The following is a 27,923-nucleotide window of genomic DNA, read 5'->3' as shown; positions in this document are numbered from 1 at the left end:
AAATAAAAATTGATTTTATGCTTGTTCCAAGTTGGAAAGTGGGGCAGCATTTTTTTACTTTTTTAACATTACTAAAACAACCTTAAAAAATTAGGAAGCCTATCTCAGAAAGCAATTAAAACCCAAGAAGCTGCACCTCTCCATTCACATCTGTAAAAAATTTAGACAGATGGCCAATGCAGGAGCCAAACACCACCTTTCCACAGCATGGCCCACTGTGTTGCTAAGCAGTGACAACACACTTTCTTCCTCTCCCCATCCACCCAGTTGTACCGGGATTATCTTGTAGGGGAAACACAATGAAATACGATTTCCTCACTTCACTGACCCAGCACTGTTCAGAAAGGAATCCTGCAGCACAGCATGGGAAAAGACCCCAAACTAATAGAGCATGGAAAACTTGAACCACCCCAAATTGAAAGCATGACTTCTGTGCTCCCATACCTTCACCACCAGGATGAGATAAAGCTTCAGCAGTATTGCACAAAACAGCCTGTACAATACAGAAGCATACATTTGACAGAATTTGCAACTTGATGTTCAGTGCTGGGTATTGTTTTTACAACAATGAAATTCAACTTCCCAGATAGTCGGCATCAGGTTATCTGTTTGAAAAGCTGTAAGCATATGTTGCTGAAGAAAACTGTCAACTGAGCTTCAAAGATCTTAATGGAGTAATGTATATATTAAAATGATGTTGACTACCAAGTGTTAAAAAAAACCCCATCTTAATGACTTGATACACTACTCATTTATATATTTTACACTACTTATTTATATATCTTTCTCAGCCACTGCACTGATACATGCAAATACTTACGTACCTTGTTTAACAGACTTACACACCTGAGTCTTTCAATATGCATAGACAAAGTCCAATGCTTACTTTTAGATAGTTAATCATACCTTTTAAAGCATAAACACTTGGTGCACTTTACAAAATTAGAAATTATTTATTTAACTGAAAATTAAAATTTTGAGCAAAGGTTAAGCTTACCTCACCCTTTTAAACAATGGTGATGTGACTTCTACCTTTAATGCAGTAACTTATGGGGTTTTCCACAAAACAATATTTTTGTACTTCAAAATAGTAACACTTGACAAATTTGCATCTTGATTTACATGATCACTGATGGGAAAATACCAATTTTCTTCTGACTCTGTAGGTAAGTCTTACCATTATTTTTGGTACCAAAAATCTCTTCTTCCATTTCCCTAACAGAAAGAACACCTAAACATAATGGTAGCCTTTATTTGATATTTTTCAACTTGATGAACTTCCTGTTTCCTCTTACATTCATATGTGGTTTTGCAATTGTCATGCGCTGTTGACAGAAACTGTGCATGTATTTACCTGCATCAGATTATCTTTAACTCATTAACTGATCTACAGGTAGGAAGGTGAGTAATAGGTTTGATAATGGAATATAAAAATCTGCATAACACATAAGTATTTCTTCTCTTTAAAAAAAAAACCAATGTATCACTCTGCATTACTACATAATATCTCCACAGAAGGCTCAGGATTTAACACTAAGAATGCTACTGTGTTTTAGACAACTGAGTAACATCAATCTCAGCTGAGAAATGCATAACAAGTTTATTAACTGTAGCTGTCCCAGCAAACATGGTTGGAACCCTTTCCTAAGTTCATGCAAAGAAGTGCATTACAGCACGCACAGTGCAAGACAGTACTAAGAAAACAGAAAGTTTCCTGAAATACTGTGTTGCATTTAATTAAAAAGTGATGCAAGTGTCCTAGCATTTTTATTTACAAAAAAAAATAAAAATCCAACATAATGTTTATCACCCAATTGTGTTTGACAAAAAGAAAGATTTTGTTCCACTAGACTGAAAATAAGCAATCCATGCAGAAATGTTGAATTGTAAATGGAATATAATCACCTACAAACTAACCCAAAAAATCCCATCCAAACCCTTGAAGTTTCTTCATCTTTTGCCAGTGTCATTAATCAGGATGGCAGAGATTTGCAGCACAGAACAGGAAACTTAATTCTTGAAACACTTTAACATCTGCATGGTTTAACTCAACTTCTCTAATTCAGAATACACAGTCTGAAGAAGTCAGGAAGAACACACTCTCATACTGCTTCTTTTGTTTTTAACTAAAATATACTAGATTGCTCACATTTCATTATTTGCTATATTCTTCTTGAAAATAGTGGGAGAAAGGGCATAAACCACGCTTTTGTAGGACAACTGTTTGCCAAAGATTTCACCAAGCTACTTTGACCATTCGCAATTGATCATTGGTCTGAACATCTCTCATAACCAGAAGCAATCCGCCCACAACCTGACATGCAAAGGACAAATACAGTGGATTTCATGTACACTGGTATGACCACATACTTTCCCCACCACAATTTGCCCCCACCTCTTCATGAGGGGATTCTTATTTTTAGTGCCCACTCGAAACACTGCCAGCAGAACCAAGCCAGGAGCTGGCCACTTCTTAATATGTCAAATGACAGAGCACACAAAACTTATGATACTCTATTTCCAGATTTGCTTCACATGAAACAAAGTTTGGACAGAAGGTGATAGGTGTGCAGTGGTCAAGAGAAATTACTCAATGTGAGCCCATGACTGGTAGTCCTGCAAAAAAACCCTTCATCCACTAAGGCAGTGTAACTACAAGTGCCTGACATGCATGTTTCCAACACTCTGCTCTGTCACGTCTCATTCTTGATTTCAGAAGGTTTGCAAAGCCAATGCAAGAATAAACATCAAGTTTATAAGCAAGACCTTGTAATAGTAGATTAAGTCTACAGAACAGAACAGCATCATAACTGCAACAGCAATCAAAGAGAATGTGTGAAAATTCAGCTGCACTGCACACATATCTGCAAGCAACAAGACTGTAAAGCAAAATTATGATGAAAAATACTTGGTTTTGTAACATATTCACCACAGTGATTTTCATTTCTCACCTTCTTTGTAAACAACGCAGAAGTTATCCAAATACCTGTATCTCTGCAACAAAGACTACTGTTTACTCAAAGATCACAAGAACTATTGTTTTACGCTTCTAAGTTGTCAAAGCCTACAATGAACTTCAACAATAGCATTACCTGAACCCCTGGATCATCTTCATCTTCAGGATGAGGTGATGGTGGTGGAGTTTTTTCCAAATCTGAGTTTTCAGAACCTTCCTTTCCCTTGTTAACCTTTTTCTTCGCAGCACTGGCTTCTGAATCTTGCTTCTTGCTACTGAAACAGAGGTATTTTTAATAAGTTTTTGTAGAAAAATATAAGAGGTGCTTAAAAAACAGTTGATCCATGAGATATTCGTTTTGAGTGACTTCATTATTTTCAACTGCCTTTCTTAAGTATTTCAAAGTAACTGCAGAATCAGTGATGCATGGGCCATCACTACACATGCCTTAAAAACAGAAACCTCACTTCTTTCCTTCAAGACCTTAGACAGCGACACTCAACGTGTACTCCACAAGAAACTAAAAATGAGATGGGAAAGGAAGAGCTGCTCTCTTCAGAACCTGCACTTTCTGAAAGCAGGGTTTGGACAACCTGACACATGAGAAGAGAAACAGGATTATGCACGTGCTTGTCTTGTATTAACCATGCAGCCCAGGAAAGCAGAACCAGAGTAAGCATTACCAAAACAAAGGACTGAATTAATCTTCTTCTACAATCCCTGCTGTTTCCAAGCAGGAAATGCACTTTAGTGTCAGTGCTGAGGGCACCCATACAGCTTCAATACATGCAACTGTAGCTTGTACAGGGGGGGAAAAACACCCAGCTATCATCTCAGCATCTACACAATACCACAAAGCTGTATCAACTCAACTGACAGTGATGTTCTGAGGGTTGTTCCTTCCCTTCCTCCCCCATGAAAATGTTCATCACCTGAAGAGCTGGGATTGCATGTCTCCAGCTGCACTCAGAGCCTTGGAAATGGGTGAAGACATGTATCAAAATACAGCTTTCAATACACTGTCACCAAATCACGAACTGAGATGATCTGCAGCATGGCAGGGGTGAAATTTTTAAATGGCAACAAAAATCGATAGTAGAAGGTAGTATTTTGAAGCATATCTGGCCTTTGAGTCTGAGGCAGGTTTTTACTGGATTTTTGTGGTCAGCTCCCAGCAGCCCATTCCCAATGTGAGGGGATTGCTAAGGGAAGTTGCCGAGACCGCTGACAGCAGAGCAGAGCTGGGTGCTGGTACCTGACACATGGCAAGCACAGGTCACCAAGCACCATATCAGACACTTTTATATAGCTTCTGCATTTTCATCACTTTACTCTCATACCTGGGAAAGTGCTCAGGGTTTGTTTTTTCTTCATGATCCTCATATTTGTAATTTCTCATTTAAACATCAGCTTTGTCTGTTTTGATCAGCACATTAGCCCATCAACAGTGTATTTTGGAGCTGTAATTTAAAATTTTCCAATATAGTCACATGTCTCTTCAGGACTGCAACAACTTGGATACAGCATTATTCTCCCCTTGCAGCCTATGTGTAAAGTAGGACTGATTTCAAAGTTTAAAAAAAGAATACCCCCGCCAAAAAAATTACACATGAGACTGTGAGTTTTGAACATGGATTTGTATTATTGCAAAATTATCTCTACTTAGCCCTACTGAGGCCATATCTAAAGTACTGTGTCTAGTTCTGTCCTCAGCAAAACAAAGACAAGGAGCTAGTGAATAAGATACAGAAGAAGGGGACAGTGATGATTAGGGGTCTGGAGCATCTCTCTTCAGAGGAGAGACTGTGGGTGCTGGGCCTATTTAAAGACTGAGACTAGATGATCTACAGAGGTTGCTTCCATTCCTAACAATTCTGTGATTCATTAATGCATGTAAGTATCTCAATAGTAGGTATCAAGAGGATGGTGCCAGACTCTCTTCAGTGGGGCACAGTGACAGGACAAGGAGCAAAACAAAAACAGAAGCTCCACCTCAACACGAAGAAGAACTTCCTTACACTGAAGTGGCAGAGCACTGGAACAGGCTGCCCAGGGAGGTTGTGGAGTCTCCCTCTTGGAAAACATTCAAAATCCACCTGGACACCTTCCTGTGTCACCTGCTCTAGGTGAGCCTGACTTGGCAAGGGGCTCGGACGAGATGACCTCCAGAGGTGCCTTCCAACCCTAACAATCCTGTGATATTAATAAGACTCGACACAGCTCAAAAAAGGCCCATCTTAAACTGCGACATAAAAAGAAACAAAAATGAAAGGGGATGTGGGGGGAAGAGCTGGACACGGCGCAAAGAGCGCGGGCACAGCGGGGCAGAGTTTGGCAGGGCAGGAGGAGCGCGGGCAGAGGGCGAGCCCCGAGAGGCGGCGGGGCCGGGCAGCGCGCGTCCCTCCCTCCCTCCCTCCGTCGCTCGGTGCCCGGCGGGCTCCCCTCCCTCCCCGCCGGCGCTTGTTTCCGCTCTGGCTGCCACCAATGGCACAAAAAGCCGCAGCTGAAGCGGGGCCCCCTTCGCCTTTTCATCCGCACGCCGAGAGCGCTGGCGTCGCCCCGGCAACCCGCGGCCACGTGACCAGCACCTGCTCCGCTGGCCGGCGGCCACCGAGCGCTGCCATCTGCTTCCCTCAATCAGCGCCCGCCCGCTCCCGGCACCTGCGCGGCCGCGGCACGGGAACCCCCGCCGCACACACACCGGCTTTCAGCAAATCACCGCCAAACCGCTTCCAAAAACACCGACTAAAAACCGAACGCCAAACAGCGACAAAGCTAAACAAACACAAAACGCCGCTTTACGCGCTTCTCGAACTTGTTTAAATGGGAGGTGAAGATCGCCGCCAGGTGAAGCGCGCTGACAGCCCGGCGCTTTTCCCCCCTGACCCCCGTAAATCGGAGCGGGGCGCGCAATTAAAGCTCAGCCGTCGTGCCGTGCCCCCGGTGCACGGCCGCCTGTGAATAACAGGCTTAAAGCCGGGAAGAATAGCGTGGGCTAGGCGGGATAAAACACCAGCCTGCTGAAAGGCCGGGCAGCGCTAACGAGGGCCCGCCGACCCACCGACCGCGCTGCGCTGCCGGCCGGCCGGGCGCAGACAAAGAGCCGGAGCTGCGGGCAGGTCCGCCCCGACACGGGTTCCGGTCTGGCTTCCGAGAGACCTTTCTCTCTCCGAGCCATGACTACTTCACGACCGATAGCTACCCCCGAGCCGTGCGCCTCGGTGTACACGGGCACTCTCGGCAACGGAGACGCGGTCGAAGCGATTCGGGCAGAGTTTCAAATCACTTCGCTTTCCAGACCAGTTATAAACACACACGTGAAAGAGCGACCAGCTTGCGGAGAACAAAGCCCGTGTGCAGCTCCACCGGGAATTTTAAGTTCTAAATTCAGCAACAGAATTGCTCATTTTTAAATCCAGAGCTACAACTTCTTTGAAGGGAAAAAAAAAAAAAAAAGAGTGAAGTAGAAATAGAACAGCACCACCCCTCTAAAAGCAGGGACACACTGCTTCCCAGTGCATCACACATGCAGGAGCTTCATCTGGCCAGTGAGAGCATCAGCTTCCTTGCATTGCCAGCAACTGTTCTTCATCTTCCCAGGGAGCCAGTGTGATTTGCTCCTGACAATTGAATGAATGTACCCACTTTTGACTCAGCCTTTGCGCTTTGATCCAGCAGATCACACTCAGCATTAGCCTGGAACAGAATTACCTTTCCACATGAAGAACAGGCAAGTACTCAGATATTGTTTTCAGAGACTCTACCATTAGGATTCCCTGTCAGTGCTCAACATTGGGTGCACATGATTAGTACTTTCCAAGTCTGGCAACAAGGAAGGTAGACTGTAACATACACATTTAGAAAGCTCTCATATTTGTTTTTACACATGCATGAATGCAAAATTTAGCCAAGGTCCACTAGTGACAAGGTAAATGTCCAGTCCCAAAACAAAACTATAAATCTAAGACAAACTGGAGCAGTATTTGCCACACACAAAACTTTGATTTAAAAACTGTAAGTTAAACTTGTCCCTCAATTCAAGGGATATAAATACAGACATTTCAGATTAGATGTTTTACAATCTCACTGTCCAATATCACTTTCTGATTTCATCCTTTTACCCCCGAGGACTGCACATCATACTGACCAAAGGGGATCAGTATGAAGACAACCTGCAGAAGGTCAAACAAGCAAACAACATGAAGAAAAAGAGGCTGACTAGGAAAACAGTAAGTAGGACAACTAAAACGAGAGCTTGATTTACAATTTGAGAAAGATATCCAAACTCCAACAAAGTGTTTTGTATTAGCTCAGCAGCCCCCAAGAGAGCTAGATGAAACTCCAGAAACTTACAAGGGCAAACCATCTGACTCAAAAATGACCCCAAAATCATGACATGCTTTGCAGGATTAAGGGGGGAATTAGCCCATATGTTTACCCTGTGTAACTACTTCACTTGATCTGGGTAACTGATAGATCTGTTTATTAGTATAATTTCTGACAACTATCATGATTTGGATGATGGGTTTTTTTTCTATAATTCTATGGTCTAAAGGAAGTCAGATGCATTACTGATTTTTATTTTACCATTTGGGAACATTGTCCTGTAACAGATTCACGATTGGAACCTAGCTTAGACAAACTTTACACATTCACTCTGGAGCATAAAAAACATTGAAAAACAATCCCACCTTCTCACAATGTCAGAGATGTGAGAATTATACTTTACTGCCTTACCCAAGGAAAACAATTATTTTTTAAAGCTCCTAGTGTAATCAAAACTTCTTTTAAAATCAGTTTTTACATATCACAAAAGTAGGAAAAACTATAGACAACAAGTTTTTTTCCAGCCTGCAAAGTCAGCCTAATTACTAAAAAGCTTTGATAATAGTGAAGCCTACAAGGCGTGCCCTGCAGCACAAGCAAAGGTAAATATCAGGCAGCTGGGCTGGTTCAAAAGGGAGATGAGGACAGGTGTGAACAGGAACGGCCTCAGCGGACACATGCATGGAAATCTCACACGATTTCCTGTTCTCTCCCAAAGGCAGCCCCTTCCTGCCTTGCTCAGGATGATCTGACCTTGGGAGTGGAAACTACCACCACTGCCTCGGGACCTCTCTTCCTGTCCTACAGTTCCCCAGGGTGCTGTGTCCTGCTGTCTGCACCGCTCCCCCACGCCGCAGCCTCTTCCCACTTCCGTGGCCAGGAGCCATCCCCTTTCCGATACAACAAACAGCCAAACCGTGCGCCAAAAAAGCTCTTCTCCACCTCCCTCTAAAAACCTTAATTATGCTCATGTTTAGCACTCCCCTTGTAAGCAACAACCCACTCACCCTACACTGTATCCCAGGCTGCTGCTCAGTGCATGGGGAAGGTGAAGCTTTCCCTGCCACAGGGAGGGGAGTAAATTTGGGTAAAGACTTCAGGGGAGGAAGCAGGTATGAGCAGCCCTGCGAAGCACAGGACACTGCTTTCAGGGGATGGGACAAGGCAAGAGCTCCTGCAAACAGCTGCCATTTGGCCCTTGCAAGTAGTTACTGCTCCTGCCACCATAATCAGTGGCCAGTCTCTAGGGTTTCATAGGAAGCGACAGGAGAGATCAGCTGTGCTGCAGTGTGATCTTCTCAAACAGGTGGTCGCCATCTCCTCCAGGGACAGGCACAGGAGGAACAGACATCTGAGCCATGACTTTGCAATTCAGTAGGATTACTTGCCTTTCCCTATCCCTCTACTTCTGGAAAAATCTGCCTGCTTTGCATGTGCCTGAAGCTAGCTTCATAAAGTTTAGAGGCCACATAATACTCAGCATCCACCCAATTTAATGAAAACCCTTCACTCATGATCAAAGGTTAACCTACATTTTGCTTTCAAACTTGACTAGTTTGGTCCACAAGAGATTTGTTTTGCCAGTGTTGTTTTTTTGCAGCCACCACTGTGTTTGTCTTTCAGTATTGATAGGATTGGGCCAATATCCATTAAAAGTTAATAGTGCAATATTAATGTGTGATATTTCTTTCACTATGCAGTGTAATTTACTAGCAGCCCATATGGGCATTTTCTTTCTTTTTGAGATCCCATGACAGAATTCAAACCACCATTAAACTAATCAGGTTCTTCTATTTTCCAATCTGACTTGTCCCTCATATGAAGGTGCATTTTAGTGAGGCAGGCTACTCATTTTGTTGCAACTTGCACCAAAGATAACAGAGATGTGAAGGATAGAGTTTCTGGGGTTGTGTTTTTATTTTTACATAAAAGGATTATACTTTTAGTTGAAATTAGAACTAAAATAATAGGGTTATGAGCTATATTAAATTAGAAAATAGTTAAGATAATTAAACATCAGATTTTTCATCCATGTGTATGCTCTCATACAGCCTCTGTCAAACTTAACTATTAAGGACTTGTTATGCTCTATCACAAAAATATTGTTCTTCAATAAATACCTAATTTTATTTACCATTAATTTTACATGATTGCAAAACTCTTCTATTGAAGCTGATCATCTTACTCAGGAATGAGGACCATTAATTACACACAGCATTTTTAGACTTCTAAACCACACTACTCCTTTCAACGCTTAGAAGTAAAATACTGAGCAATATAAGCAGTAGCAGTAAAGACATGCCAGACACTAACTCTATAAAAATACTTTACTTCTACACAATCATCCATAATCTGTATTAACATGCATTAATCTCACTCATCTAAGCTACAGTAATATTTCCTTTCTGGAGTTAGTGCTGCTGAAATACTGTGACTTTGATTATTTGGACTGTTGATTTATTTAAAAAACTTGATTCGGTGATCTGTCACTGGACAGGTTCACCAGTCTTTGATATTGCCAAAGTAAGCAAGTTTCTTTTACTGAGTTAAAATTCTTTGGCATTATAGAATCCCCACACAGTCTCTGGGTTCTTCAAAGAAGCTTAATATTGAAGCTGACAAGACCACAAAATGAGAACAACCTTGTTTTCCGGAAAGCATTTGGTAACAAGAGACACAAGCCCCTTATGGCAAAAGTAGGACTTTCTCCACACCCCTGAGTAAGCATAAGGAACACCCAATGCTCTTGCTATTGCTCCACGCGTGTTTCTCTCGCAGGTAAAACAACAGAGCTTAGTACTTACTAGAATACAGTAAGCCACCCAGCCAACCTGGGACGAGAGTCATTGCACGGGAAAGCAGATAAAGACTCTCATACAAACACAAGCGAGCAGTGTTTAGTTCCTTCAGAGGAAACACTGCTCCTTTAATCTGCACGGCATGTCCCAAGATTTAGAGAAGATTAGGACGGAGTGGACAGGACAGAGAAGCTCTGAGCTCTGATGTCCAGACCATCAGGTGTTTTTGAGGCAGACTCCTTCCAACCGTGGTTTATCAAACTTCAATGTAGTCAATTGTGAAGTCCTGCAGTAAACGTTTTTGTTTTTTTTTTTTACTTTTTGGCAGCAAAAATCTGGGAAATGCTCAGTAACATTTATGATGTAGCCTGGTCAGGCTTTAAACCTGTGAGTCTAGGGAACTGGAGTACCTGTCTTTAGAGGAAAGTCTGAGGAAGCATCACCTGTTATCTTACCAAGGCATTCAAGTATCTTAAGGATGGGTGTGGAAACAGTGGGGCCAGACACTGCTCAGAGGTGCTCACTGACAGGACGTGGGACAGTGGGTACAAACAGAAACACAGGACGTTCCATCTGTCTAAAAAGAAAAACTTTACACTGAGGGTGACAGAGCACTGGAACAGGCTACTCACAGGGGCTATGGAGTCTCCTTCCCTGGAGATATAAAAAACCTGCCTGGATGAACCCCAGGCCTTTAGCAAGGGCGTTGAACTACATGATCTCCAGGGGCCCCTTTCAAACCCAACCACTTTGTGATTCTATGAAAAGGCTATTTTAGCTGATTCAGTACTTGCATTTCAAAAGGACATATTGGATGATGTATAACTTCAGAGATTTTTCTAAGCTGTGAATTGCTGCTGTGTTTGTAAACCCAGTCCTAAGGACAGTCTGGTACACGACCAAAGTAAATGCTGCAGTAGGGATAGGCTGATCAACTGTAATTTACTGATCAGTTAATATAACCTGTACACAACAACACTTGATTTTACAAGCCAGTGTTTATAAATTCTTCAGGAAACATCATCTCTGCTAGTACAGAAACTTTTCTGTCTTGCTAAAGCAACAAATAACATCTTACTGTCCATCCTCATTTAGCTATAGAGCTGTATCAAACCTAACCAATAAATAGTCATTCTTGTAGAATATATGCAAAGCTGATTCATTAAGTGCAATTTTTAAACCCTAATACAAATGGATTTTGCAAACTGATTTGGATTAACCAAGTCTGGCTGTGCTTCCATCTGGAAGTTATATTTTATAACTCTAGCCACATCTTGAAAAACAGATTCAGATGTTTGGAACAAATTCAGAACAGTTGTAAGAAATTCTAGGTACAAACGGAAAAAAAATATTGAGCTTTAATGTCTTTGTGGTCTCAGTTTTCTTCCAAGTAGGCATTTATAACCACAGTGTTTAGGGACTTGAGGGACAAGGAAAGAATATGTGTTATTACCTGTGACATATTTACTCATGTGTAATGACAATTTATTCTTTCTCGTACTACTCTGTAACGTTTTAAGCCTATCCTGATAAAGGCACACGATGCTGAATGGCAAGTTAAGAAACCCAGTTAAGAAACATGGTTGAACCATCTGGTCTAGCCACAAAGATTTTCTGCTAGAAAAATTGTTTTTACATGAAACAGGAAAATTAATATCATCCCTGTGGTGAGGACACATCAATATCCATATAAAAATGCCTTTTTAACAGCAGAGCTTAGAGCCCATGAGTTGTGTTAGTATAAAACAGTGTCTCTAAGGGTTGTACGGCATACAACAACATGAAGTACCTAACTTCTTTATTTAGGGAAAAACATCATCAAACCATTTTACTCTCAGCCTTCATCTCTGAAACCCTACATTAATATTGAAGCAGTTTAATTTCTCAACACAAATATCACACACAAAGACAGATGAGCATCAGAGGAGAAAGAGTTACTTTTGAAATCTAACACATCCAGAAACTTTTCTGCCTTGAAAGGAAAAACTAACCTTCTGCCTTTCCAGCTTGCTTAAAATAACTGTGAAGCCATAAACAGGAAAGTCAAACAAGAGAAATGTGCCCAAGCTTCTCAAAAACATGATGTTGTAGATGGTATAAGGCAAACGACAAAACAAGATTTCCTCTCCACCCACGCCATTTAGCACAGATGCTCTAGAAATCCCACAAACACACACTTTATCTCTTATTGCATATACAAGTTTCCTGACTTACCTAGCCTTTTTGCTGGTCTTGGGTTTTGGCGTGGTATTTTTTGCTTTCTTTTCCTTTGGCTCTTTAGGGGTCTTAGGGACTTTGGGGGTCTTGGGTTCCTTCTTTTCCTTGGGTTCTTTAGGATCCTTCGGTTCTTTTTTTGCCTTGGGCTTTTTCTTTTTCTTCTTGTCTTCTTGGGAGCAATCCACTGAGTTTCTGCTTAGATTCTGGCTGTCAAGTCCCCCGGGAAAGTCTTCCTTACCAAAACCTTTACTGGGACCTTCTGCAGCAATGTGATTGTTTTTCTTTTTCTTTTTCTTTTGCTGTGGCTGCGGCTCAATTGACGGCAGATAATCATCGCTTTTCACTAGCTGGGTATTCGGTCCACTAACCTGAGTCATATCCGGCACTGGTTTCTCTAAAAAGGGTTCCGATGGAGAATGCTGAGAGAGATAAATAGAAACAAAAATTGGAGATCTGCAACTTTGATTTCTAAAACTTTGCTCTTTTGGAGCATGAGGCAACAGAGGGAGAAAATATTAAGCACAAGATTAACCTATTAACAAGAGTCAGCATATCTGAAACACTGTGCAGTAATACAGTAAAGAACAATGATTGTTGCAGTCAGAACAGTAGCAAAATGACCAGAGATTCTTGATATATCAAGGGTAAAATTATTCTAAAGCTTGTATATAGTGGAAATACAAAAAATATTTACTCTTCAACATGTCGATGCAAAATAAAAGCAATCATTGTTTCCAACATTTCAAAATAGTTGTTAGTAGAATGACTAACTTATTAAAAAATATTAAGCTGCACTGGAATTTTTTCCTTTGAGGAGAAAACTGTTAAACTTTGTTTCCAGACATCTGATGCAGAATAAAAGTGTATTCACAGGCTATATTAAGAAAAAATTAATTAAGGCAATTTACATTGGTTCATCTGTGACAGGAGATATTTTGATCAGCAAGTGAAGGATTAAGCCACTTGAAAATGTAATGCAAGGTTACATTTCATGTCCAAGATCCACTGCTTCCAGCTTGTACTCGAAACAGATTTGTTCCTGCTCCAGACTGGACAGAGAATTACACTAAGTGCTTATGAGCCTGCATAAACATCCTATTTCAAAGTCTATATAGCATATCAGGTTTACACCAAACTTAGAAACTACAGGAAAACCTATGTATAATTACACAAATGTTAAATACCTAAACTAAAATATACTGGATATATTGACAATTATTTTCACTTCAATGGTTCTGTTCTACACAAAGATCCATGAGTCTGCAGTCAAAAGACATCTAAGCTCCACCATGACTTTGCAGCCTATCAAAGCTCTGACCTGCTTCTCCCTGCCTGCCCATGGTTATAAATGCAGGATGACAGTGCTTTTCTAGAAGAAAAGTAATAGCATGACACTATACTGATGCCTTTCATGCACTTGCATATATGGCCAGATAATTTCACGCACCCTCTTTCTCTCTCTGTTTCTCCTGCTTTTCTGTTCCCTAAAAATTATGTCAGGATGACTCTACGTGGATCAATCATGATAAAAAAGGAGAGCCATTTGAGATATTTGATCTGTTGAACTGTGGAGAAATTTATAACAAATAAGAGTTTTACTTCTACGAAAAGCAGTACCAGTGTAACGGCAATGTTCTTTGCATTTCCTTTTCTCCACTTTTTTTTCCAATGGCACTTACCGAGAAGCGGCAAGCATGCAAATGAATGACTACAAAACCAATCCCTAAGCATGACGAGAACTGATGGGCATACACAGATAATCAACTTCAGCCATCAGCAACACAAATGCACTTAAGATTTAGGAAACAAAATTCTTGACAATATTACATGAGAAAGTGAATGCATGCACATATTTCCAAATGCATTAATACAATTTTCTGAATGTAAACAAACTGAACCAGTGCAGTCCTAACTACTTCTGCCATTTCTTCACAGCAGCACAAATCCACTGTGCATTGAGCATACTCAAATACTCAGAAGCAAAAGGGGCAAGGTTGCCAGGAAGTTAAGACAAGAATTTTTTCTGCTGTCTGGGAGAGGTCTGAATGGTACACACTACAGTTCTTCATGAAGACACAGAACAAGAGGGAAGGCCTGAGTGACAGACTGATGGTCTGCGTCTCTTGGCTTAACCGAGGACTTCCATGGGTGACTTCTGCATGTTTCTGTCCTCCACATGTTTATTAAGATCTTTTTTAGAGCAACAGGGTCTAAGTAGAAGTGGAAATCCAGCTTTAATGAAAACCCCATGCACTCATTGCATTAGCACTGCATCCGTCAGCCCCACTTCAAGACCACCTCATGTTGGGCATCGTGAAGTATGAATAAACACCTGTTCTAGAAATCTGTAGTCACCACTGGCACGTACAGCTCTGTGCTGGAACGTTCACAAAAACTGGGTATATGTATAGAAAACACTACCCCACAAAGCCAGTGGTAACAATGCACATTACATAAAATGGAAATTTTTTAAAATGTTCTAATTGTGTGAATTTGGGTGACTGAATTAAGTGTCTCAAATCTGTTATATGACACAGAATAAAACTGTCTTCTCTGTACCTTGGACTGTTATGTGCTTGTACTAACCATTATTTCTAGGTAGGAAAATACAGGAATATTACTGAGATCATCTGTAAATACTTCTTATCCTTGAGTTTTCAGAAGTACTTTTAACTTGTATTTTTGCAAGATAGTAGGTAATGTAGAAATATACTATTTTGTATTTCATGCATTCTACATTTTGCAGAAATTCCAAGTGCAGGTTTCACCAATTTTTTCACTGAGCTGTCCTCTACTGTACTCAATCCTGTTTTAAAATACTGGTCACCTGCTATATGTAACTACAAGAACTCCAGGGTTTTCTTTCCATTATTTGTTGATTTTGTATTGAGCAAGTACCTTGAATTTGGCACTACTTTTATTAGTTTGCCGTATTAAGAGAAACTTTTACTAGACAATTACTTAGAACCTTATATATAGGGCACAACTTTCTAGAACAGGTCATGATCAGTAGTTTTATTTTTTCTTCCTCTTATGCATACAAAACAGCCAAGCCAACAAATATTGAAAACCACAAGTCCAGTAATGCCATGTACATTTAATTTTACAAAATTTTCAACACTGCAACTTCACTAGTGGTATGACTGTCACTGAATCAATATTATATTTTATAAATGCTTCAGTATTAAAAAAAAAAATTAAATCCTTGCTGTCTTTGTAAGACTTGTGGGGTGTTTTTGTTTGTTTAAGTCTGGACAACCACTTTCAGCAGAGTCATAAGCAAATCTTTCCAATCTCCACAACAGCAGTGTCAGCTATTCATGACTTGACATTTCAAGTTTTAATGTAAGGTCTGGCCAGAATGCAAGGCCCTGAGAATGGCAGCAATTGCTGCCACACTGTAGTACCCTATGAAATTTCAGATTCTTACTTTTCAGAAACCGTATCCACAAGAGTCATTCTCAGGCTCTAGAATAACTAAAGACTATACATTAGACTAAAAACATTATGCCCAAAACAAATGCTCAAAAAAACCCTCAGACTTACTGCTTTTTATTTAAAGGATCAAGTTATGTGCATTACCAAGCATAATAATACTATGGTTTTGGTTCATAGCATTCAGAATCTCTGGAACTACTGCTACATTGCTGGAATTGCAGCTACAAAAAGACAATTCTGCCCCAATTAGGCTTTGTAAGCTGTATTTGCTATTACTTGAAAATAGATTACTTTTGCCACGTGCCACTCCCCTTGCAGTTTGGCACGTTTTGTAATCCACTTACACATGATTTTCTAAATTATAGCACTCTTTCAAAGAAAGAGCTGTGAATACTTTTATTTTTCTAGGAAGTCTGTGGCGGTACGTCTGCAATATGCTAAAACCATTTATCCCTAACTGACAACCCCACATTGCTCCCTAGTGTGAAGCTGTGTAGAAGCAGCACAAATCTACTGAGAAGAGACTGGAAGCAGCTTGAAAGATGCATTTTCTTACCCCAAACCAGTTGTCTGCTCTTACTTAAGTAGGGAGAAAAGGACGAACAACAGGCTTTCACTATAAATATTAGATTAAGCCTACCACAGGGAATTATTTCAAATAGTTCTACTTCTTTAAATCTAGAAAGGATTAGCTCTAGTTACAGGGTCGCAATTTCTAATGAAAGAACCCCATTTTCCATTTATAGAATTTTAAAAAATATGTATATTACAAATTTTTACCAAAAGATTGAAAAAAATTATCTGCATACTTCACAGAAATTGCTTCTCCTGCTGCTTTTTGTAGTAACAAAGCCATAATTTAGTATGTTAGCACAGAATTTAATCTTCCATGGGAAAGAAACCAGTGGAGATTAAACACAAATAGCTATTCATCCTATTTGATATTGCAGCAGAATTATTTTTGCTATTATTTGAAATAAGGTGAAAAAGGTGCTCAAAAATATTGGTGTGTTTACTAGACCCACATCTCTTTAAATCTTTTAGAGAAAAGCTGTTTTTGTAAACATTTAACAAAGAACAGATGGCCTGTTTTAATCATGTGAAAAAACCTGGAGCTCACATTAATACTCCTACCAGCGACTACTGGGGCTAGTCACCTCCCTAACCAGCAGCATGGCACAGTCTTCAGTAATTCCATTTAATTTTACAATGGACATTTTCTCATCAGTTCCCACTGCTCGACAGTTAATCAATGCTATTAACATGCAATATCACAATGCAGGACACTCCTAAAGATTGCAGCTTATTAGAGAAAAACAGAGATACTTCAAGAACTCCGAAGTGTTAAAACAATTTGTGGCAAAACAGGCTATACAGCTTTGTCAGTAAGAGCCAACAATACCCAAGGAAATAAAAAATGAAAACACTATTAGAGAAATAGAATCATATGATTCCAGACTGAAAAGTTTCTGGAATTCAAATCTATTTTTGAGCATCCAAACAGGTATCACCAAGTCTTGAAAAATTAAAACCAATTTGCCTGTGTTTCACAGCTGCTTACATTTTTAGAGTGTAAGCTCATTCTCCCCAGCCCAAAGCACAGAGAGCTGTTTCAAACCAGGCCTGTTACGTGAAGTAGCAAGATGGACAAGATGTAGGATTAATCCAATGAGGGCGAGTGGCAGGGAGGGAGGTTAAGGAGGAGAGTCTTTCTGTTGCTTGAACAAGGACTGAACCACAATCAACTGTACTGAAAGCAGCTGAGCGTCACTTCCCTAACAGAGCAGCAGCTTGGGCCAATATTGAGCTTTACAAAGTATGAAGCAAGAGCAGCAAAGTATATGATGTGACTCAGCTAACTTTGTGAAATTTAAACATCAGCACCAAACAACAAACAATTTTTACAAACCCCAACTTTTTACCAGGACTACACTTTAATTTCCCTTGTAGGTATTATTTCCATATTCTATGGTCTTTTCCATACTTAAATAAAGATCTACAACAACAACACTTCATTTAAATTTTCTTGAACGTTGGTTTACCAAGTTGTCTAACAGTAAAGCAAGTGCTCAGTCAGTCCCCACTGACTTCATAACACAAACCACTATGGTATGATCTCCATACAATGGATAATTTCACTTTAGGTAAACCATTGCAGAATATTCTCAACTCCAAGCCTGTTCAGTTACCACCTTCACTTTGGAGAAGTTAAAATAACAACCTGTGCAAATTCTTTGAAAACAGAACACACACTACAGCATGCTTCCAGCAGCAGCTCTACCCTAGCGCCAGAAATCATTCATTTTGAATTTGTATCCTTCCTGATGGGACAGCCCAAAAGGTGTTAAAAGCCATCACATTACCAAATTGCTCCAGGATTCTTCCTCTCAAAGGTTAATGACAGGATTCATCCTCCCTCTGGATTATTTAGAATGAACTACTCACCTTGACTAATTTGGAAAGTTTCTGAGTCATGTCTCTATACATTGCTTTGTCCCCACAATTCTCAACTCGTCTCATGAATACTTTCAGCATTAGGCCTCTCTTAGTGCCCCCTCAGTGTGAAACATGTGTCACCCTTTCTAGACCTCCATAAATACTTTCCTGACATTGTTCATATGCAGAGCTCACATATCAGTAAAAACCTCAGAGTAAACAGGAATCAACACCACCACCTAAACTCCGGCCAAATGCCAGTACCTACATTCAGCAAAAGCTGTACAGTATTTTTTCTATACTAGATGAAGTTCAGAAACATCCTCAAGACTACATTCACACCTGTAATTGTTTCAAAAATATGTTTTACTGAACAGTTTCTTCTCCTTTATTGTGAACAATGATCCATTCCCTTTTCTGTGAAACAACCTTGAAGCTGTGCAAGTTTCTTTTACTGTGCTATATGAAAATACTTAATATTAAGCTTAAAATGTTTTGGGGACCATGATTCGCCTTAGAAACACCTGGTATCTCAGTAATTCAGAAACCCTCCTAAGAAAATTGTAGTTCCAAAGTGACAACTGGGAGTTATAAACCCACAAGCGCTGTCAGTGATCTCTGCAATAAAGGGAAAGACATCACACCACATGAGAGTGAAAGTCTATTTTGCAAATAGGCTTGAAAGGAATCTAAATTTCTTGACATACCTCTTCAGAACACAGATGAAAGTGTACAGAAAACAGAAGTTCTGGTAATACCTTTCTAGAAAGGAAACTACTGTGCATGAAAAAAGTTAATGTTTTAGCGAAGTGCTGCTGCAATACCATTTCTTAATCAAGTCTTAGGTGAAAACAGAATAATTTAACACTATCCTATGTCATCTGGTTCTGTTACCACTCCTGGGAACCTGTTTTAAGCAGTACAATTACAAACAAATTTTAACTTGCTGATTCAAAAATTTTTTTAAAAACTCTGGATTAAAAAAAAAAAAAAATCTGATGCCAACAGCATCCTAACAGTCGAGTGGAAGTGATTAAAACCAATCTTAGTGCCCTCTGCTACCACTGTAAAACTGCTATAATTTCTGATTTGGCGGAGCTGAAAATATCACCCAATTACACTATTTAGAGGAATAAAAATATGCTATGCAAAATACAGAGTTTCTTAATTGAGTCTCAGACAGCTACAGTAATAGAATTATTTATTTACTGGTCATGTACTCTGTGAAGAAACACAGATTAAAAAAGACAAATTATACTAATGTGGCCATCCAAAAAGCAAACATCCCATTACAATTCTACAGCAATTGTATGCAGTGTTTTGTGCTCACAGAAAAAGTGAGACCCCATTACTAAGCTATGGAATATCAACCAGCGCAATGAGTGCTGACAGTTTGTTCACAGCTCAAGAAACAACTAACTTGTCCCATAAGAGATGTCCTAGGTTGCTGTCCATTGATCAGAATTGATCAGAATCAGTGTTCACCAGGCAATCTCAGACAACTGCCACCCCTACAGTAATGAAGCATGCATGCTCCAAATTGGCTTTATATGTAAGACATTGCAACAGCTACCTCAAGGATTGTATGCAATAATACAATTGATTGTATGTAATAATACACTGGTGATGTGATGGTCAACAAGACAAATGTTTTATCAATACTTTTTTTGCTAGAGCTTACCTTGCAATATAGACTGACTTAGCAGTATAAGGTTACCCCTAATGCAAGCAGGGCAGGTCCCAAGTATTACACAACAGCAGCCTGACTCTCTACTCTCCATCATCACTATGTAGACTGGTTGAGGACTCATGATTTTGTCAAGTTCTTACTAGCTCTAGCTGCAAAGACACATAACAAAGGGTGGGACGATTAGGTACTGAATTCTACTGGTGAAAGCTTCTTGCTCATGTTGACAGCCTGTCCACCTCAAGCCTGCCCTCTGTGCATGGCCACAGTAAATGGAAACTTTGCTTTGCGTGTGCTCCACTGTCAAGCAGAAGACATGCCAAAACATGCCAACATGTTTTACCACAGAAGTTGCTGACGGTCAGACTTGAGGATCTTAAAGGTATTTTCCAGCCTTAATGGTTCTTTGTTTCTGCCATGTAATATCTGTATTTAAAAATGTGTGTATTCTCTTTGTGAAGTTATGTCTGTGAAGTTATTCCCAGGCACAGCTATCAAGGTACTTAGTGCTTACTAGAAAATGCCTTGGATTAGAGAATATCCAGGAGATTTACCAACAATCTTTTCCAACCCCTCTAAGACAAGGCTGCTCATCACCATGCAAGGTAGGGAAGTCACACAGTAAAGTAAGAATGTGTCAGGATGAAAGAGTCTCCAGAGAATCTAGTACAATACTTCAACTTCTCCAGTAAAGGGGAAATATAGAGGAAGAAATATCTGCACATACTCAACCAAAACAGTAATAATTAAACTGCTATTACTAAATAAATTAGCATTACAGAAGACTACCTAAACATTTTAGCCTATATACAGGCTGAATTGGTGCTCCTGGGCTTGCTTTCATGTTCCCCACAGCCCCTTTGCTTCACTGTGAAGGCAAAGCAGTTCCTCTAAAACAGTCAAATGCAAACACCCTTGTTCTCTTGGGCACAGCCATGCTTTGGAATTCAAGGTCCAGAGGGGAGAGACAAAACTGTACTGCCCTGTACATACAGCCCCCCATCTCCACCAGAATTCTCTCCATTCAGCTACCAAAGGTGAACGCATGGAGATCCATCCTCTCTGAAGGACAACCTGTTCCTACATCACATTGTATTGCTATCAACATAGTTCATGATGCTCTGCTACCAACTATGATTTCCACTAAACACCCTGTTGCCTAATCAGAAAACGTAACAAAACAGTCCTGGCTGACTTGGTATATTAAGCACTTAGGGCCTGCCCACAGTAATAAAAGCAATAAATGTCTTCTAAAACACTGCTTTTTCTACAGAAGACTAAAGTTGCTCAGAAGACCATTTTCAGAGGGACCTTAAATGATCATATCTACTCATATCAATAATCTTTCTGTTATCAAATTTAAATCACAGTGACATGCAGCACATGGCACCAGGTTTATGAGAAAATCAAAGACAAGCATACATGGCACAAGTGCTGGTTCTTCTGACCACAGACAACTGAAAAAGTTCCATCTGTGCTTTCACTGCCGCAAGTAATAGTAGCAGTAATAGCATTACACACCACAACAGCAAGAGAGTTCTATTCTGTTACTTTTTCCCCCTCCCCTTCTAACATCCAAGAGTTAAAGAAAAACTTACTTAATAGGCTATAAACGTAAAAAATATAAGGTGATGGGTAAGAAGATACTATATTGTACGTTTACTTGATAAATACATACTATTAAAAAACTTATAATACAAGGTGTATCTGTTAAGTCAGAAGCAATACTTCTTTTTTGATTTGCCAAAGATCTAATAAAGTATTCTTTATCTGAATTCAGAATAAGTACACTTCATCTTCTTGTAATTTATAATAAAAAAGTTTTGTTTAGTCTAAGGAAAGGAAAACAACTATAGAGAGAAGGGCAGTATGTTTGGGGTGGGTTTTTTCATTAGATTAATGTGAAGACTTGCAGGCCAGGAAACATTTTTTCTCCTGCCTGCTCTGCAGCACTTAAGGATCAAGGAAATACAAATGAGAGAAATGTCCACCTGTCTGATGAACATCCTGTGAGCTCCAGTTCATTATTTGTAAGGACAATACTAATGCTTTTTAACAATGAATCACTGAATCATAGCATATCCTGGGTTAGAAGAGACCCACAAGGATCACCAAAGTCCAACTCCTGAGCCTGCACAGAACACCCCAAAGAGTCATATCTTGTCCCTGAAAACATCCAAATGCTTCTCTGTCAGTCTTGAGGCTGTGACCACTTCTCTGGGGAGCCTCTTTCAGTGCCCAACCATCACTGGGGAAAAACCTTTTTCCTAATATCCAAACCAAACCTCCCCTGACACAACTTCATACTGTTCGCTCAGGTTCTCCTATTGGCCACCAGGGAGAAGAAGATTAGTGAGTGCCCCTCCCTACACTTCCCTTCATGAGGAAGTTATGGACTGCAAAAGGACCAAACTGCAACAGACTGTAAGGAAATCCACCAGGAGCAGATGGGCATCATGTGGCTACAACTGCATACTGCCCCAATCTAATTATTTTGCACTACTACATGCCTCTGTACCTTATTACAACATGCTTGTGCCAGGAAGTCCTCAAACTCAACCTTCAGGATGTCCTGCTTGCATCCTGCTTGTGTATGCACACCTGAGTGGCCTTTCTTCTGGGCTTGTCTTCCAGTCTTGGGAAGCTTTAGAAAGACAACAGTCACAGCCAGTCCTTTCAGCCTTCCTGATGTAATTCACACCCCAGGGCAACCTCTCACCCCTTTTCTGAGGGCACTCTAATGCAAGGGTCTTCAACAGAACTAGCCCACCTCTGAGAAAGCCATCCCAGAGACAGCCTGGGGATCACAGCTGCCCAGTAAGCCCTCACTTGTAGACATGACGGAGTTGCTCTTCAGCAACTGAAGAGCACAACACCAAACATTTATAAACAGTAAGATACAGCAACCACCAGTAAAATGCTTTCAAATGCATTTTAAGGCCATTACATTTATTAGTGTATGATGTTTGCTCCAATACATTAGGACTAGATGTAACTTCTCTACCACTTTCCTAACCCCTTCCTTATATACCTAGGAAAACAAAAGCCCAGCATGTTTAAGAGTTCCCTACCATCAGCTTCTTGTTAAACATCCATGTTTAAGAAGCCTGCACATATAAAAAATATACTAGTCACAATTTAATGACAAACACGCATCAGATGACACGGCTGGTAAAAAGGATGCAGTTCATAGAGAGTCTTTACTAAGAATTTCATCACTTCCCCTATCTGCCTGCCCCAAGAAATAACAAGTTTTCCCCAAATGTATAAATATGTATATCACATTCAAGGAAAGGGCAATGGCCTTAGATGTTAAAAGATTTCAACAGATGTGAAAAGGACTAGAACTCCTGAGTTTTTACTCCTGTCCATGGAAAGAAGTAGTCCACTGAAGTCCCAAGATACTTCCACAATGCCATCCCTAAGTATTTTTATTAAATCAGAGTACTCCGAATTTTCCACGGTTTGCAATAAAGTATTTTTATAATTTCACCAAGATATATTTCAGTTAAGAGTGTACCAGATCAAGAAAAATTAGCTGAAAGCATTAGAAGAAACACTACCAGCACAGACAGTACACTTTGGTTTCAGTTTGGAGCTCACAAACATTCACTTCAACAATATTTTATTTGGATGACTGGAAGAGACCCACTAGGCAAATAATGCAATACTCGTTTTCTTCCCTTGCCATCCTCCCCCACTGCAAGGTGGAACTGTACAGTATCCACAAGCAAAAGATGAAATCCTTTTCATTCATTACCTGTGCTGGTGCCCATTTTTTTTTAAACTACAACTTGTACTCAAGTCTATTCTGCTACATATTTTTTTTAAAAAAAACACAAAAATTCTCTGATCACATGAACTTCTAATACTGTAAAATACTAAGGTACCACCAAAGAAAAAAATAGTTAAACCACTCTAAACCAATTTTATTACTATTATTATTATTTAATTATTTTAATCTTTACATTTGCTACCTTCTGATTAAAAGAGCCTCATCTCAGAATTTTCTCTCAAAAGACCATATTTGATAAATGTTTCCTGATACCATAAGATTATATCCACAGTATCTCAATCAAGCTGTCTAAGGTTCATGTCTACTTCAAATCTCCAAGTGTTTAATTGCTGCTGTTTCAATCTCATCGTAAAAGTGAGCACACTTAGTACTAGGAGATTCATAATGTAAAACTGTAACTTTACATTTTGACATTCTAAATGTCATTACCTTAATCACAAAGAAACACCACATCACAAGAGAAAAAGAAACTCCAAAATCCCACTGCCACCATCACTTTTACTTCTATTAGATGTCCCAAACAAGTTGGAATTACTTTTCTAACCAATTTTTATCCAATATTAAACTGTTCTTGTCCAGCAGAAATTTAGAACCTTTCTTCAGGCACTGACCAATAAGTCAGCCTGCAAGTGAAACAGCAAACATGCAATGCTGTCTTGAAAAGATTACTTAAAGTTCATTGTAACCCTAAGACAACACTCTGTAAATTATAAACTTATTTTTATTTTTCTAAATTACAGTCTGTAATTTAGAAAAATTACTATGTAATTAAAAATTATTTAAATATTTCAGATACTAGAAAACAAAGAATAATTGTTGTTACTAAGTGGATTTTATGCCCTACTGCTTAACTTTCTACAACAATATCTCTAACGTACAGTGTGACTCTTCCTTCTACTCTACAACTGCTGCCTCATGCAGTTCACAGGATGGATGAGACTTCTAGATTAAATCAGGTCTAAATGACTACGACATTATCCTGAAGACAAAGCTCATGTTACCTTGGGAAAGACTACAACGAGTGATGAAAGCAGTGAACGTCAGGAAAGATAAGTAACTTCTTCCTCAGTCTCAACTCATTGTGATACTTTTTTTTTTTCTAGATAGGCTTTTGTTTTGTTGGGTTTCGTTTGGGGTTTTTTTCCCCTTTTCTTTTAAATTACATACTTATTTCTTACTAAGAGGGTTTTCCAGCAAAGGACTTGCTATGGACCTTCTTGGAAACTGCTCAACGATGACTGCAAGAAAGCACCTACTTGGATAACTACTGGCTTCGGCTTCAGGGCAATACAACCCAGCATAACACACACAAAGAAGCCCCAAATCCCATTACTATCACTCTTGCCTCAGGCAATTCCCTACCCCTCTGTACTGGTTTACTCATATGTAAAATGGAGAATACAGTCTATAGGAGACATAATATGATGAATGAATTAGTGAAGTTTTGATGCCTTGTGAAGGCTGACCTAGAAGAGACTGGACAGAGTTAAAGAATAAAGTAGGTATTTATTTGAAGGCTTAATGGATACACCTTGGGCAATACAAGAGCCCAGCCAGGGCTACACCCAAGATGAACCCAAAATGGTTCAAAATGGACGAGCAGTCATGGGGTTTCACACTTTAGTAAGTTCTGGTCCATTAGCATATTGGAGTTAATTGTCTAATTACAGCTTTAGATTATGAAGTCAAATCCTTCTTGTTTTTCTCTCTTCAGTCCACCATTTTTTATGCTCTTAGACCTGAAATTTGGATCATTTGTTCTTGGTCCCAAGCTAGAGAAGGAATTGTTTTGTCTACCTACTCTGTGAAGAGAGCCTGCTATCCCCTGATATGAAGCTCAGAACCACACACTAAAGCAGTACAGAATGTGAAAAATATAAAAGCTAAAACCTGAGGCATCAGTTTATCTATTTTTACAAAGATATGAAGAGAGGCACTGTTTGTAGGAAGAGTCCGCCTGGTTCAAGGGATTCAGTGATATTCGTTACTGAGTTTACTGGATAATATACAGTCAACAAATTATCAGGCCATGCCTCAAACAGTAAAACCAAAGTCATTCAAAGCTACTTCTATCACAGAAGGTTACATACACAGATTATATCCTATTTTATAGGCATGAGGAGCATGTAGTGTCAGTCCTACTTCAGATCTTTGTTAACTACAGCTTTGCTGCTTGCCATCATTCAGTACACGCAATCACGAAAATTTTGTGTTAAGTAACATAGTTTAACATTTTCTGTCACTTAATTCTTTCTTGATACTTACTTTCAAAAAGTATATATAAATGTTACAACCAAACCATCTTGACAACTGGAGATACAACAAGGCAGACTCCTCAGATGGCAACAAACAATTACAGTTTTCCAATGCCCTCATCACACGCCTCTTTCAGAGCCACTAATGCTTACACCAACATAAATACTGAAAAGCTTTAAGTGTCCCATATTTAGTATTTGGAAAAACAACAAAAGAAAGAGTTAAAAGCTGCTATTGTTCCTCATATACCTGCATTTACTAATATATACATATGTATTCAAACATTTAACTTTGTGTTTAAATTGTTTCTCATGATGTCTTGACTCCCCAAACTACAGCTGTTGCCACGTTCACTTTCCAATATAGTACAAAAAAAAAAAAAAAAAATCAACACAATCAAAAACCTGCCAAACCAACCCCAAAACCAGTCTGCAATAGGGAAAAAAAAATCAACTACATAAAGCCGGTTCTCCCGTGGTTATATGCTCAAGAATTAATTTCTCCCATCCTGTCATGAAGAAGATACCCAGACTTCAAGTTAAATAACTTCTATGAATATTAAACACAATGCAAAGACAGGTTTTCCCTTTTTCCTCTCCTGTGTCTAAATAGAAAAAGGAAAATAACTTGGAAAGTAATGATTTGAGCAATGGCTCTCTTACATTTTGTTTTCAATACACTCCCAAATAGTTAAGCAGTAATTCTAAAAAAGTCTGATTAACCAACCTTTAAAGACCTATGGTTGATCAAGTCACAGAAATCAGAGAGCAAAAGGTACAATATATCTTCAGCAGTGATGCATTTTATACCAATGACACCTATATATTACAAGAGAAAAACTACTAAAGATTTAATGGTGCCAATTAAAGAAGCCAAGAGTTTGCATGGCTCAATGGCTGAGTCATAGACCTTTTCCCCATAATAGGTTCCATAATAGTCCTGAGCTCAAACTGTGGGAAGAGGATTATAGATGAGTAAGAAAATTAGTATTTTTAAATGTTATTGCCAAGGAAGGTGTCCTTTAAGCATTACACAGCTGAATGTCTCTCCCAGCAGTAGGGCAGCTTGTCCTTACTCACCATCCTAGTTTAAGTGAGAGCCTCAGAACTCACTTCAAAACACTAACACAGAAATTAAGCCCATCAGTGTAGAGCCCATTCAAATTTAATCAGTATTTCACATGCATTTCCAAATTTAAAATATTTCAATACTTGTAATTTTTGTGCCATTCTATTACCCCTGATCTTTTAAAACTCATATATACTTATGTAAAACATGGTAAGACCGTGCAGCTGATGACCAAAATAGTTTGTACTTATACCACAGGATGTCTGTAAACACCTGGTGTGGTGTACAATGAGGAAAAGAAAATTTAAATATCCAACTGTCTCTCAAGATTGCTTCCAGTAAACCTAGGGAAGTATTTGTGCCAGAGTACAACATTGCACAAAATTCTGATCATCCACATCAACATCAATTACATCTCAGGTACTAGTACAGATTATCTTGAAGGAGAAGTCCAAAGGGAATTTAACTTACTTTAGATAGATTGCTATTTATCAAAACACTGACAGATCCTAATACAGTAAATGAAAATAATTAAGATGGGTAAAATTGACACCAGGAGCAAATTCAGTATGAAACCGGCATCTAATAAATTTAGGACAGTCAGATTCCTGTTCCAACATACAAACTGATCTGATTTGGGTAAGAATTTCAAAAAACAGGAATACTGGAAGGAAAAGCCAAGTGCATTTTGACCTTGATGAGGTTTAGAAAAGCAGTTCATAAAATGGCAGATGTGACAGCTGGAAGCTCAACTCAATGGCCCAGACAACCTTTACAAGTACTTTGCTTCTAATGACTGCAAACAGTGAAAATCAACATCAAAATCTTGTTTACATTAAAAAATAAATGCATTTTAACAAATCCAATTTGGAATATGACAAACATCAAACATGCTAGTAAACTAGATTATTTGACTAGAAAAGAGTTAAATATGCTTAGAAAAAA

General features: G+C 39.3%; 1 protein-coding gene across 11 annotated transcripts in view; it reads right to left on the bottom strand.

Annotated features, from left to right (window-relative positions):
• Positions 1–27,923, bottom strand: part of CHD7 (chromodomain helicase DNA binding protein 7) — a 133,463-nt gene that overhangs the window by 46,986 nt on the left and 58,554 nt on the right. For 10 of the 11 annotated variants that reach the window (XM_041412998.1, XM_041413009.1, XM_041413008.1 and 7 more), the window contains 2 exons: positions 12,295–12,716; positions 3,093–3,231 (listed from right to left, as the gene is read on the bottom strand). In XM_041412998.1, the coding sequence (XP_041268932.1) occupies positions 3,093–3,231; positions 12,295–12,716 (561 nt within the window). The remainder of the gene's footprint in view (positions 1–3,092; positions 3,232–12,294; positions 12,717–27,923) is intronic. The other variant, XM_041413007.1, reaches the window with a different exon arrangement.

This window comes from Onychostruthus taczanowskii, unplaced genomic scaffold (genome assembly GCF_017590055.1).
Source record: "Onychostruthus taczanowskii isolate IOZ18803 unplaced genomic scaffold, ASM1759005v1 scaffold4, whole genome shotgun sequence".
NCBI lineage: Eukaryota > Metazoa > Chordata > Aves > Passeriformes > Passeridae > Onychostruthus > Onychostruthus taczanowskii.
This window is presented reverse-complemented; position numbering and strand designations above follow the sequence as displayed.